Here is a 14,782-nt window from a genome sequence, read left to right as displayed (position 1 = left end):
ATAGAAATACGTACACTTCGATTTTTGAATATGTTGTCGGAGCGATGATTCTGAACAATTTTTTTTTCTGTACATGTAACTGCCACTTGGTCTTAATTTTCAAGATATACATGAAAATATCTTTTGTTTTCGTTTGTAATTAAACTTTATTGCCTCAGTTAATTACTAGCCTGACGCAACTCAATTTTAAATCAAATCTAATCGAAACAATCCAAAATTACATTTAATCCAAAACTAAAATCACAATTAAACGAGTTTTTATTTAATTTCAATTAGTTTATGTTTAATTTGAAGCATGATTTCAATTGATTTGGATTGCGCCAGGTTAGCAATTAATTGCAGTAATAAATCTTAACTAAAAATCAATCCCAAACCAATTTTTCAATTGATTGTTACATTTGTTACATTTTTGATCAGTTGAGAATAGCTAAGTTGCATTCTTTTCTCATCTCCCTATGTGAATCAGAAAATGAAACGCGAGATATAAACACATTGCGACACGATTATATATAATATAATCACGTCGTCCGTAGATAAGCCTAAGTCAAACCTGAGCGACATCCAATGTATATAAAAGTTAAAATGTCAATACTTCGGAAATTAGGACCGAGAGGTAATTATACATAGATATGTATAGGAAAAAGTTAAATATTCATTGTAAAACCAATACTTACATTTCTACATTATACTCAAAAGTTAGAGATATCGGTGACATATTTCTATGTAATTATTAAAATAATTTCTCTGTCATCGGATGTGTATCTACTTTTGACGCACTGTAATTTTCCAATTATATACAGCGAAGGGACGAAGAAAGGTGGTCTGGTATTGATCATAGACGCACGCTATCGAGCATGGCGAGTTGCAAGATCCTGCATCAGGTTATCGGTGATGCTTCTAGGAAGTCGTGCAACTTCCGTGTTCGTTATACGTCCAGATGGGTTCTGGGACAAGCGTGTCGACAGTTGTACCAAGTCCTATAAGGACAGCGAGGTCTGTATATTTTCTCTGAAAGAACAACTTTTTTACTAATCAACCTCCTACTAATAGTTAACTCCATGTTTATCCGTACAAGTAATTATTTCCTCGCTTTAAGGTTGTTCAACCTATTTGATCGTTATAAACATCGAAAATTATAATTTGTCAGTTCATTCTATGAGCTAGAAAGGGCTTTCGAACTGACAGAATAATTCGATACACTTTCGATTAATCTTGACAAGGAACGAGATCTGATTTATGCTTTGTTTTTTTTTTTGTTTTACGATATTTTTGTTTTTTCATCGATTTCGATTAATTCGAGTACTTGCTGCTCTTGGGAATTTTTAAAATAATTCTTTTGCTATTTTTTTCAGCCGATGTATGTTACCGTCGAAAGACTTCACGCGTTTATTGAATTTTCTCAATTACCATATGAATTGTGCGGCAACAAGTTTTACGATCACACGGAATGGATTCGAAAACGTTTGGTACGATCTATTTTATTGTACATATAGAAAGTTTTCGATAAGAGTTATCGAATATTTTTTTGTTTTTAAATAAACTCTTATTACATTATTGCTTAATTTAATTTATCGATTACTTTATAGAAAGTCGAAGAATACACGAAGGATGGCTTAGAATTATTATCGAAAATGTCGAATTTGCATGAACGATTGAGTAGCCTCGATGGGATTCGCATGAGGCAATCGGATGATGATTTAGAATCTTATTGGGAAATCGGAATGGAACTTACGTCTGTTGCTTCTCGTATCCTTAACTCAGGTTTATTAAACATTAAATAAATCATCGGAGTTACGTATTATATAAGGAGATCTAGACAGAAAATTTTCTCTTTTTATATTCATAGGTAGGAGTTTAGTCAACACTATGAGTAGAGATTCGTCAAGAGATTCTTTGGACACGGTTAAACGGATACATGGACTTCTTGATTCCATTGAATTAAAACAGGTAACTCGTTTGCGACATATATAGATATATGTAAATCTAGATTTTAAATTTCTATTACATTCATTATTTATACAGGTAGACATTGAAAATTGTTGGACTCAAATGGAAAGAAGTTTGGACACTGTGAAGGTAATAGACGACCTCGAAAAAGGTGTTTCACAAGTAACAGAGTGGATTTTGGGACCGGCTGATGCCATGTTGAACTGTTCCTATCAAGTTGGCTTTGACGTGATATCTTCGGACGAGCTTAGACGGCAACACGAGCAATTAGAATTAAAATGTCGAGTAAGATAGCCATGAAAATGATTCTATTATAGTTATGTAAAAACATTTTTCATGATAATGTTCCTTTGATATTTTTTTAGGAGACGTATGGTCGTTACGCTGAGTTGCTTCATAAGATTGACTGTTTGCCGACAGGTCATTTACCGGAGGATTTGAAGTCTCAAAAGGATTTCATGGATTTTGTTTGTCGAAGCTTTGCATCTAGATTGGAAAGACGAAGGAACGTTCTCATTACCTGTCAGAGATTCTTTAGGCTTGTATCTGAGGTAAGTGTAGAAAAAGAAAAAAAAAAAAAAAAAAAAAAAAAAAAAAAAACAAAGAAAATACATTGAAAAAGAAAGAAAAGACTCTTTGTCATTTTTAGTACTTCGATAAGACGAGCGAAGTTTTTGACAGATTGGTGATGACAAATACGACTCATGATTTTTCTCAAGCTAGCTTGAAACTACTCATGCTGGAAAATAATCAATTAGCCTTGGGTAAGTATGATATTATATGATACAATAATGGTTCGATGCAATGTATGGAATTTCAACTATATTACTCGGTGTATTTTGTAGAAGTGTTAGAACAGGAACTTGTGAAAGAGGGCGAGAAACTTTCAGACATCTTATCGATGCCTGTTAAAGATGCCCTGGGAAGAGATATTCATGTTGATTATGGCGAGGACATTGTCAATGTACGCGATATTTTGGATGCTACGATCGCTAGGAAGAATATCTTTAATGATAGCGTAGAATTGCAGAAGCTGACTTTGAAACAAATCTCCTTAATATATACTTATGAGAACGACGCCGAACAGGTAAAAAAAAAATTAATTCGAACGAAAATCCTATTTCTAAATTTTTTTGGATTGTTACTTATTAGGCTGTTAAATGGTTGAACGATTTGTTCAACGTTCTCTTTCACAATCTTATGGAGGTTGGATGTAGTACTAGCGAAATACAATTGCAAAAAGAAAAACATCAGTCCTTTCAGGAAACTGCGAAGGCAAGTTTACTCTATAGGTATAACAAAAAAGAAAACGAAATAAGAAAAATAAGCGTATGCTAAATGATTTTATCTTATCTTTTGATTTCTTTTTTATTTTATTCCTTTTTTTTTTTTTTTTTTTTTACAGGGAACTTATGAGTACGGTTGTCAATTGGTAAACGGAGCACGAGTGTTAAGATTGTCTTGCAGATTATCATTGGACAACAACGTTCACTTGTTTTCAAGATTACGTCAAACATGGAAACAGTTACGTTCAGCTGGTCAAGAGCAACTAACTAGGCTACGAGTATGTGCCGTTTTTCATAGAAGCGTTGAGGATGTACGTAAATATGTTTTGCTGATGGAGTAATCCATGACAAGGCAAAAATTTGAGTTATCACGAATGTTTTTCTTATATACAATTTTACAAAATTTTAGCATTGTTCAAAATTGCGGGATTTGATTGAAATCGTTGGGTCCTTAAAACGAGCGAGAAAAAATGAAGATTTCGCTAGCGAGTGTCGTGCTAGAGCTGAGATAAGGGATATCTTGGGTGATCGAGAAAAACTATTGTTGGACGTTGGCCGCATGGTGAGACTAGGACGTCTTTTGAGGACCAGATTAAAGGAACCCGTATACCATCAACGGCAAGTACGACGACGGATCGACGATTAATAAAATTAATCGTTAAGTTATTATTTAAAGAAAATAATTCATCAAGGTGAAAACATTACAGCGATCGGTATTTTGGTGTTGTATGGAAAAAAAAGAAAAAAAAAAAAAAAAAAAAAAAAAAAAAAAATGAAAGCCCGAGAGAGGAGATCGTGCAATTGGGTTAACTCAATAAACATAAGGTATATTTCACTCGTCGTGGTACGTGGCTTTCCGTAAACTAAAGTGCCAGGGGAGATAAAGTTGAATATAAATTGTAAGGGGCAAGAAAGGGGGGGGGGGCTAAGTTGGCGGTTAGCTCCGTTTTTAATAGAGGCGGCGTGTCAGTTCATGGTTGTTCGTCGAAGGGATAGCAACATCTTATGAGCGGTTCATGTGAGTTATATCAGACCTAACGAAAGGCATTTCTTTGTTCTTCTCATTTCTTTTTTATCCTTTGAATGTCTTATCGATATGATCTATAGAAAATGATTATAAACTTGTTGAATAATATTATTTAATCGTCCGATTATATTCGAATTCGTAGAAATGTGAAAGCGAATCAGATCAAACACGTGTACTCGTCTTTGATGCTTCTCTCATATGTGTTCTTGGCGCGACGAATATGGGACGGTCGTGTGTCTTTAACACATTTCAAGAACAGTATTCATAGAAGTAAAAGTCTTATTTCATAGACGGTCATGGTCAAAAAATAACTCCGCAAAGTGTTGCTTATTGTTAGACTTTGTCCTAGCTTGCCGTTTCTAAGATATATCATATTGTTTACCAATTGTTGATCAAATGTCTTGTACGAATATATTTACCGCCTGTATGATTTCAATCATACCAAAATATGTACTGACATTAATTCCAGATCTCTGATATAAATTGTTCAACGTGGATAGATTATATCATCATTCTCTCACCCACGTTTCGTGTTTGGAAAATCCGATTGGCACTTTTCCACGAATCGAAGAAACTCTATTGATCAAAACTATGTCGGCGTTAGAGTATTAAAATCATTTTTAAATATTTTTTTTTTTTTATATTCGAATAGAAGAAACTTATGGCGTATAGATTAAAAATGGCGCATGATCCTGGTACTCGATGCTACAGACGGTGTATCTGCTATCCCCGAAATTAGAACTTCGTCCCACATTGAAAGACCATCTGGCCGACGACGCGCCATCACGGCGCGCTGTCACTGTCGTCGTTCTTACGCAATCACTAAAATTTGACGTTTTATCTTAGAAGGTACTCGCGTATCTAATTTTGTCAATGAAAACAGATCAATCGGTGTCGAATTTTATTCGAATTTATTTCTTCAGTGCTCAATTCGTTTTATAACTTTTACAAACTATAAACCATTAACCATAGGTAATAATTAATATTTCCTTGGTTTATATGCTTATCGGCTGATTGAAAAATAACTCGAAAATATTTCTCTCTCTTTTTCTTCCCTATTATTTTTCTCTTTTTCTAAACGTTACGAAGTAAGGTACGAGACGTAGTAAAATCTTTTTATACCAGGCTAAGTATTAAACATCATATTTATCACTTTCTAGAATGTCCGAAGCCGAGGATGCTTCGGGCAAAGCCGCTAATCTAACAGCGGTCGAAGCGATATCTGCGAAATTGGCAGAAGTAACCCGGTTAGCCGAGAAGCTGGATGCAAAATTGTGCGAAGCTGGAGCGAGGACTCAGCCGGTACCGATCCCTAGCTCGGCTTTATCGATCTCTTCTACCCTAACACCGACAACGACGACTTTAGCATGCACTACGTCTCCTGTTGTTTTACCTAAACCCATAACGACAACGACAATTTCTTCGATTACTGCATCAATTAGCGAAATAACTCCTACATTTGTTTATTCGAACGATTCTGCTTCATCGTCGATCGGTGCTACCGATGTGTCCACTTTAACTTCTTCTTCTAATTTTGGATTATTGCCTGGACCGATCGTTTCGCATGTTGAAGATACTAAAACTTCGTCAGCAGTTTCATCAATTCCTTCTGGTAGCTTCCCATCGATGATGGCTTCGAGCGAGGTTGTTTCAAACAGCTCATCGATGACCGATGCTGCCGAAGAAAAGCAAGACATTGTAAGTGTAATGTAAATTAAAGAATTATGTAATAATTAGCTTTCAATTAATTTAAATATTATCTTTTTCTTAGGAGGATGTTGAAAAGTTACACGAAGAGAGCACGAACGAGGATGTCAATGTAGATGGTTACGTGACAGCTACGGAATGTTCGATCACGCCTACGGCGAGATCGCGAAGCGAATCTTTCGTGACATCTCCGGAATGCGAAGACATTGTAGTTTCATCAATAATACCAACTGCTTCTTCTACTTTAGCTTGGTAAAAATGAACATTATGATTTTTCTCATTTATTCATAAGATATTAATATATATCTTGGTGTATATATTTTGATGATGTTTCATTTAGGTGGAAGCCGGAAGAGCCGACGAAAGAGCCGGAAATAATAATTCCTGTGAAAGTTGAAAAGTCTGACGTATTGATGCAAAATACCAAAGTCGAAGAAAAAAATGAGTTGGTACCGTTAGGGAAAGTCGTTTCCATTGAGAAGACCACGGAGGTAAATCTTAGGCCTTTCTATTTTTACTTCACTAGCTTCGGGAATAATTTTAAAGAAAAATATCTCTCGATTTATCGCAGGAGAGATCTGGAAAGATCGTAAAGGAAGTCACGGAAACGACTACTTTACGTGTCTCACACGACACTCACTTGGGCTTGGCGTCTTATAAAGTTACCTCAAATACGTTGGAAGATCATATGCAAAACGTGGATGTTAAAGAGATGCACGATTCTCATCATGTAATAATTGAAGATCCGAATAAAACATTGAATGGTATCGATCCTGAAATTGATCCCATTTCTATGAAAGGTACGTTTGATTTCGTGTGTCGATTTATTTTATAAACTCTCTTAATTTTTCATTTTATATTATTATAATCTTTTATAGATTTGTCTGAATCTTCGAAAGACGAATCTTCGAAGAGAACACCGATTTATACTAAGATGATCAAGAAGATTACAACGGACGAAGAAAAATCGCATAGGATTAGTAAGGAAACGAAAAACGTTTGTTCGATAACGAAAACTTATACGAGACATCACGAAGACAGTGGTATCGAGATGTCACCGACAAAACGCGATAAAAATGAGATCGAGGGAGAGGAGTTTTTGGAAAACGCAAGGAAGGTGAGTCGTTCGATCGACGATATCACGCAAAATGACGAGAGAAGTTCGTCGGTCGGCTGCTGCAACTGCAGTTGCACTCACGAAGCTGCTTGTTTCGCTCGTTACGACACAGCCTCCGGTTTATCAAAGTTCGCTGAAATAACTGCCGTAGCTTTGGCAAATGAGAATCGACATCGCCTGCCTCTAGCTAATCCAAGCTGACTGATGTGTGACGCATTTTATGTTTCTTCTTGTTCACAATTTTAACATCACAGATAAGATATCGACAAATAGAATCGAAGTAAAATATACATTATTAATATATAAACATATCGAATGTTTTTATTATTTAACTCCTCGTTAAAGAATCAATCAGAATTTTATTCTCAAAATAAGGTTCCACGTATGGTATGCATTGCATGGTTTTTTTTTTTTTTCTTTTTTTTTCTGTAAATAAAGTATCACGTGTCGAATAAATCAAGATTTTCATTGATTATTGCACGATATTTGAGATTTATTGCATGTTGATCGAAGGTAAGTGCATCACTCTATGATCGAAAGGAAAGCGCTAAAGGCGCATGTAAATTTAAAATCGCCGCCATTAAGCCGTCGTATTTCTTCGGCCGTGATAGGTAACCTTCGATGATAATCGGCTACGATCGAGAGCGCTCGGCTCACGACAATAGGGGCTTGAAGTCGTTCGAAAAGTTTAGAATCTTTAGTCTCGGTTCAGCTCGGCGTCCGTGCTAGACCTGTTGGTGACGTGATATGTTCGTGACATGTGTCACACGAGTGTCGACGTTGTTGCTTGAACGTGGATCGATTTAGGTGATTGTCCGCCTCTTTCTGACATTGAATTGATTTCAATAATTTAGAAAAACGAAAATCGTCGACTCGATTGGAAGAGATTTTTTTTATCTTTCGAAAATTATTAATCACATTCATTCATATCGAAGCAACTGATTACGTTTTTACGACTTGAATTTTTAGGGATTATCGAATATTTATAAATATCATTATTATAATATAAATATACCGTGCTGTCATACATATTTTTATTTTGTTTTCAAAAGACATAGACCATCTTTTCAAAAATATTGTTCTTTTTTTTTTTTTTTTTCTTTTTTATATAGGAAACATTAAAAACGACATCGTGACATTGATCTTATCATTATTCGCAATATTTCTTTCATCGTTTTTAAAAAATTAACGATGAAGCACGTATGAATTATCACTGAATTTTTATATCAGGTCTAACCAATGTCACGCTAAAACGATCACGTGTTACATCTCGTCATTTTTATTCAAGGACTCGTCTTCCTTTGCCAGAGAAACAAATAACTATTTACATTTTCTGAGAAATGAGTAACATATTGTTAGCATTGTTTAACAAATTACATAACGTCAAATCGTTTGATGTTAAATCTCAACAATTGAGCTCGCGTTCAATGGGATTCATTATTCGATAAATTTTATATATATATATATATATATATATATATATATATATATAATTTTTCTATAATAAATATATTAATGCGATAAAGAAGCAAAAAAGATCGAAAAGAAGCATTATTGTTAAACCGACAGTTCCTGATCGGTTGAAGAACTTCTTACATGTGCCGAGCATAATGAGACAACGGTTTTAATTAATCAGTGACGCCCCATGAATATTAATTATTAGATTACGTGCAATTACTTGTATGCATCCGATGTAACGTTCCGGTCGTTAAACAGAAAAGCGTTCGTTAACGTATAACGATAAGTCGGCATACGACCTCGTCAGAGTTCCTTTATATGTATCCATTTATTTTCCTTTTTTCTTTTTCTTTTTTTTTTTTTATTGTCAAAATATCAATAGAACGATCGAGTACAGGAAGCATGATTTTTTCAAGCGATCGCCGTCGTCCGATCACACTGCTTTCGATGTGGTGTACTTCTCGTTCGGAGAACGCCACCAGTCAGTCCGGTTTTATCCTCCCATTCGTTCGTCCGTGTCGGTGACGTCACTCTATAAAGATACCCATAATGTATAAACATAGCGAGTCTGTCGGGTAGCGAGCTTTTATCGAGTTTTTTCATTAATCTCATTACTGACACATCGATTACATCACGAGAAGAAGAAGAAGAAGAACAAGAAGAAGAGGAAGAAGTAACGCCTTCGTTTCGTCATTCACGAAAAAGATGATAATTCTAAATTGAAAAATGAGAAAGATCGTGAGATTTAAAAAGTCGGCAAGGATTTGGTGTCTATCTATTTTAAACGCTATGATTAAGGGATACCGCATTATATATTCTACACGAAGAACATTCTTTTGTAGGCGAGGAGGACGTGCGTACATAAGACGTGCCTGTGTATCCCCGGAATTCGCGCGAACGCGACTTGGCTGACCGCCAAAATTAATGTTAATCGTTCTGGAACCGAGTCGAGGACGTCATATTGAATCTCCTCAAAGAAAATATAGAGCGAATTCATAGACGATTAGATTCGTTCGTAAGCTTTAACTATTCTCGATCATGAGATTTAAATGGTGCGGGCATTAAAGTCTCCGATAACACACCATTACAGGACACCACACTTACGTACACGTTCAATAGGTTTTCTTTTTTTTCTTTCTTTTTCTTTTTTTTTCTAATTAGATTACTACATTTTCGTACGTTCATTAAAAATAACACAAACGAATTTATCTAGGTAGAATAGTAGTAAAGTAGTATATAAAGTGGTAAGATCACGTGCGTAAGATACGAAGCGTGAAAGAGATATATCCACGAGAGTTCGAGGACTCTCAGTGTAGTTTTTCTGGCATATCGCCTGATAGTTATCGTTCGTCCTTAACCTTAACCGGCAACTTTCAATGTCTTCCAATTAACTGCGTCAAAGACGATTAACCTAAATCGATGCACGATTCATATATTTCTATTTATCACGCGAAAAAGACGAGATTAGCGAAAATGGTGGACGGACACAATTCGATGGAGATGGACAAGAGTCCAGAAGGGTCTGGCGAGGATTCGCAAACTATTGCAGAGAATAAAGAAAATACGCAGCAGCAGACTACCAACGGGAGTACACCTACAACGACCATAAGTACGATAGCTGTGCAAAGTGGAGAAACGCGTCTGGTGATCGCGTTGCTTCAGGTAAGGATCGATGAAACGTCATATCTTTGATTTAGCAGGAAATTGATATCGATATCAAACAAATGGTCAATTAAATTAAGTAACAATTATTAATAAATCGATCGTTCCGATCGTCGTTCAGTTAATCGTTAGCCGATCAATGGAACTGATTCAAAAGGAAATAATCGAGATCGATCGTTAGATCGATCACTCGAATGGCGCTATTTGAAACGACAAAGCCAACGACTACCGTATTGCATGGTAAAAAAGTGCAAAGGGAGCTTGCGTCGAAAATATATTCTATGCCCGTTGAGGAACATGAAAGGCGTTTGACGTGTACCGGTGCATCATGTAGAGACATACATTATGTACGTACATACGAGAACGTTATACGAAGTTCATAGTGTTAGATATTTCGGGAGCCGAGTTGCTCCACGAGAGTCTATAGCTATTTCCGAGTCCTCTCGAAACTGTAAGCGTTTTAGGTATCCACCGAGCAAAACGAATTCGCCGAAACTCTACGAAGGATAAATTTAACCGCTTCGTACGCGCGGGTTCCTCTTCGAAAGTTTCTCATCGTCAGTGCCACGTAGCAGAAGACGCGTTATGCGGCTATTTTTCTTTTTTTCTCGTTTTTTTTTTGTTTTTTCTTTGTTTTTTTTTTTTTTTTGTTTTTTTCTTCAAAGGATCAGTTTGCGGTTGGTCGACCGGCGCAAACGATTAATGAGCCCCCATCGGGTTTTCCATAAAAAATAAGTGGCCTGACACTTACCGCAGTCTCACCCGCCTAAGACTTCGATCTTCACGAGGATCTAATATACATATAAAAATGTGGTCTTGAAAATCTTCTAATATCAAGGAGAGTATTCGTTTTGCGTTAAGTGAACATGTACTCAATGTATTAGTCCCTCTTTCTCTCTATCCTCTTACAGAATCAACCTTGGTATAAATTTCTCGTAAAACGATACACTTTTGTATCTCATATTCTCGATTACCTACTCTTTCTGATCTTGTACATAACCCTACATCTATATACCTACGTATACGTAAATGAGTGAGGAACGAGAGAATGAGGGACGTACATGGAGTAGGTGCGCGAGCGCTCGGACGCACGCTCACGGGGCCACGTTCCGTGAAAGACAGACCAGAGAGAACGACAGAACGGTTCACGTGTAACAGGTCGAAAGAGAAGAGAGGTTCTCCCTCTCTTCCCTCTTTCTTTCTTACTCTTCTGCCAGGGAGATCTCCTGCACGTTCTCGTGTAATCTAACAAACCGGTATTATACGAGCTGCGCCGGGCGTGATCCTTCTACACAACGCCAATGTCTATCGTATCTACGACCTTACGACACTGACTCCCGCCTACCCAAGAAGAGGGAATGGAATAGGAAAAAGAAAAGAATAAAAAAAAAAAGAAAAAAAAAAAAAAAAGAAATGAAAAAGAATAAAAGAGAGGGTTTGTCCAAAGACGGGACTACGCGAAAGTGGTACAGCCACTTTCAAAGGATCCTCCTACCGATCGATTTTACTTTTTGATTTCTTTATTACGTTTATTATTTTATCTTTTTCTTTTTTAACATCACGCGATAAGATCTTGGTATCGTATCGACGAATTTACTCGATTGTTAAAGAAGATAAGATAAGGAGATGTCTTATGAAATAAAACAGGACAAGATTTGTTTTAATATTCAGTCTTTTTGTTATATTCAGTCTGATGAACGAATTAGAAACAGTGATAGCCGTTATGTAACGAATATAATACCTAAATCCAATCTAGATCTTTTAAGAAATTGATATCTTCGCATATCTATATATTTCAGGTGATTTTTTATGCGACGGCATATGCGACGAATGATAGAGTCCGGAGATTTTAACGCTTGCGGAGTCTTTTCATAAAATCCTTGGAGTCTCGTATGAGACTCCTCTCACAATCAATGCACGTTGGCCTAATTTCTACGTTCCGAATATGGTCACGACTTCGTGTACACGCTGTCCGTTCTTCCATCGTTCGCAGGAGGTTGTCGTTCTTTAAGAATCTCGCGTGCATTCCTACATTTGTAACACGCCCGTGTCTCTTTCTCTCTGCATTCATGTGTATATGTGCATATACATATGTGCACCTACATACGTATGTGTGTGTTTATGTGTTTGTATGTTTGTGTAGATACACGTAAGCGTGACTTTAGGCAGGCGCATGCAATTTAACTCGACTGCAAAAGTCACTTTCACTCCGTTCGCATGGAATCCCTTTTCATTGTCATTGTTATATCGAAGTGTTCCTGGATTGTATATGGGTTACCTTCGATATCTTCGTCATCCGAGATTAATCGAACGAATTCAATTATTTGTTTGTTCGTTAACTCTCTTTTTCTCATTAATATTTATATTTATATAAAACTTTTATAGAAAATTGTCGACTTTCTTTTCGTCGCCCACGCTTATGTTTAAAGAGAAATTACTGTAATTTCTTCGGTACGTGAGCAAAATGAGAAAAAACGAAATAACACTCGTCGAAACGTGTCACGCGATCTCGCGACCGTCACGGTTGGATCGGACATGCGAGAATTCTTTCCAAATCCTATTCCAAATGAAATAGAAAAGAAAAATGATCTATCATTTGGGAATATTTCGTTCAAATTTTGTTTTATTTAATCGCATCTCGACATATTATTGATAATATTTCTTCTGTATAAATCCTGAATCGTTCGGACGAATGATTTGGTTCGATGATTGATCGTAATCCGATCGATGCTTTTTCATGTGTTTGTAATTCGTAAAGAGAAAGGGTGTACCGTTGACGAATGACAGGACGGGGAGAGACGAGATCGGCACCAAGAGCGAAGCTTTGGCCTATCGCCAAAGATGAAAATGGAAAGCATATCTCGCTTTTCTACGGTAGAACCTCCGGATGAGGTCGATGAACTCTCGCAGCCGATCTCCCTCGTTTCGTACTTTACGTCTTTCTCTTTCTGCCTTTGAGTATGGAGGGTTGCCCGCGAGTCTCTCTCTCTCTCTCTCTCTCTCTCTCTCTCTCTCTCTCTCGCTCTCGTTTAACTCTTCCCGATTTTGCTGCCGACGTCGCATTTAGATTCGTCGCTGGGTGCTCCGGAAATTCACCGATTCGATTGACGTTCCTTTCCTTCGTTTCAGTTTCATCGGACTAAGTAATCTTCTGACGAATATTATACGCATGTCTACATATAAGAAATACTGAATGTTTCTTTTTTCTTTTTTTTATTTATTAATTATTGCAATCTAATATTTTTCGAAAAATAATCGAAAGCATGCAATTAATCGATGAAAAAAAATTTGTCGTTTCGAAATCTTAGTCCTGTTTAATCAATAAAAGAGGGAAAAGTAAGAAGTTATCTTCCTCGTCGAGCTAACAAACCGGTCGGTGACTTGACCGATAAGACAAACTCGTAATTAATGGATCCTAGTTATTGCATAATACAGAGGATCGTTGTTTCCATGATAGGAGATTTACAATTTCTTCTTTAGAGTCTAATAAATTTCTTGAGAAATTTTTCTTCTACAAAGAAGATCAATTGAAAACTTGTTAGGATTAAAAATGTTAAAATATCTTTTTCTTTTTTGATTACATTTTATTTATGTTTCGCACTATACGTAGACCATGAAGAAAATGTTAGATGATGAATAACACGAACACCCTATATAAGCACCTAGCATGTAGATTCGTAAGATTTGTATAATCGAGATCATCAATAATCGCCTTCTCGCGTTTTAGAAATGGTATAGAATCATTTCGTAATTATGTAGACATGATGTGTAAGTGATTAGAATCTATCCCGTTGAATCAGCGAGGCTAGGAAAAAAATTTACGAGCGTAAATTTACCGGCTCTATCTCCTCAATCTCCATTTTCGTGCGGGGCCGCCTCTTTTCACGTCTCTCTTTTCCCTTTTCTTCTTTAATCTTTTTTCTTACGTGAACACGCAGGTATGGTCAGAGAAGAACATCGTATTTTCGTTATTTATAGAACATATCATAGGACATTAGATATCTTAATTAATTGCTACTTGATTAGCGGCTACTGTCGGAAATGAAATTAATGGAACATACAGGACAGATAAACGATGCTGATTTATTTTTATACTCTGTCCAAGTAAATTGGTTATCATTGCTTTCCTCTCTAATAATAATAATAATAATAATGATAATAATTCATAAAACAAAATAACAATAACAATTTAATAATATTCTTATAAGAATCGAGATGAAAAATCTAATAGAGAAGATGATGGAACATCGTCAAACAATTGTTGGTTTTATAAATTGAGAGAGAGAGAGAGAGAGAGAGAGAGAGAGACAGGGAGAGAAGGTGGAAGTGTAAGTATTAGCGTACGTGAATATAAAGGAAGGATTTAGAATGGCGCGACGACGACTCGCTACAAATAAACTTAGAAATATAAGGAGGGACGTGATGTCATCACCAAAGGAGTACCAATGTCGTACGTGTATAATAAAATTTCGCACGAGACACAGTGCGTAAGCGTACGTATGGATATATAGACTGACTCAGAAAATCGATTATGTGATGTTTATAATTATACGAACTGTTTTTCTTTTTTCTTTTTAT

The 14,782-nt window shown here is 36.2% G+C and overlaps 1 protein-coding gene across 10 annotated transcripts in view; it reads left to right on the top strand.

Moving 5' to 3' along the window:
• LOC124430549 (titin) overlaps positions 1-14,782 on the top strand; it is a 38,018-nt gene that overhangs the window by 1,432 nt on the left and 21,804 nt on the right. For 9 of the 10 annotated variants that reach the window (XR_006943793.1, XM_046977314.1, XM_046977311.1 and 6 more), the window contains 16 exons: positions 801-993; positions 1,353-1,466; positions 1,587-1,761; positions 1,847-1,947; positions 2,023-2,232; positions 2,313-2,498; positions 2,597-2,711; positions 2,793-3,034; positions 3,100-3,222; positions 3,353-3,544; positions 3,643-3,851; positions 5,421-5,958; positions 6,032-6,219; positions 6,308-6,458; positions 6,539-6,767; positions 6,846-7,084. Coding sequence is in view for 9 of the 10 variants with exons in the window: in XM_046977314.1 (XP_046833270.1) it covers positions 801-993; positions 1,353-1,466; positions 1,587-1,761; positions 1,847-1,947; positions 2,023-2,232; positions 2,313-2,498; positions 2,597-2,711; positions 2,793-3,034; positions 3,100-3,222; positions 3,353-3,544; positions 3,643-3,851; positions 5,421-5,958; positions 6,032-6,219; positions 6,308-6,458; positions 6,539-6,767; positions 6,846-7,084 (3,205 nt within the window). In the remaining variant the exon portion in view is untranslated. Of the gene's footprint in view, positions 1-800; positions 994-1,352; positions 1,467-1,586; positions 1,762-1,846; positions 1,948-2,022; positions 2,233-2,312; positions 2,499-2,596; positions 2,712-2,792; positions 3,035-3,099; positions 3,223-3,352; positions 3,545-3,642; positions 3,852-4,206; positions 4,252-5,420; positions 5,959-6,031; positions 6,220-6,307; positions 6,459-6,538; positions 6,768-6,845; positions 7,085-14,782 lie in introns of those variants that run through there. The other variant, XM_046977313.1, reaches the window with a different exon arrangement.

The sequence above is a fragment of the Vespa crabro genome, chromosome 19 (assembly GCF_910589235.1).
Source record: "Vespa crabro chromosome 19, iyVesCrab1.2, whole genome shotgun sequence".
NCBI lineage: Eukaryota > Metazoa > Arthropoda > Insecta > Hymenoptera > Vespidae > Vespa > Vespa crabro.
The sequence above is the reverse complement of the archived record's forward strand: the minus strand, read 5'-3'. Positions and strand labels throughout refer to the sequence as shown.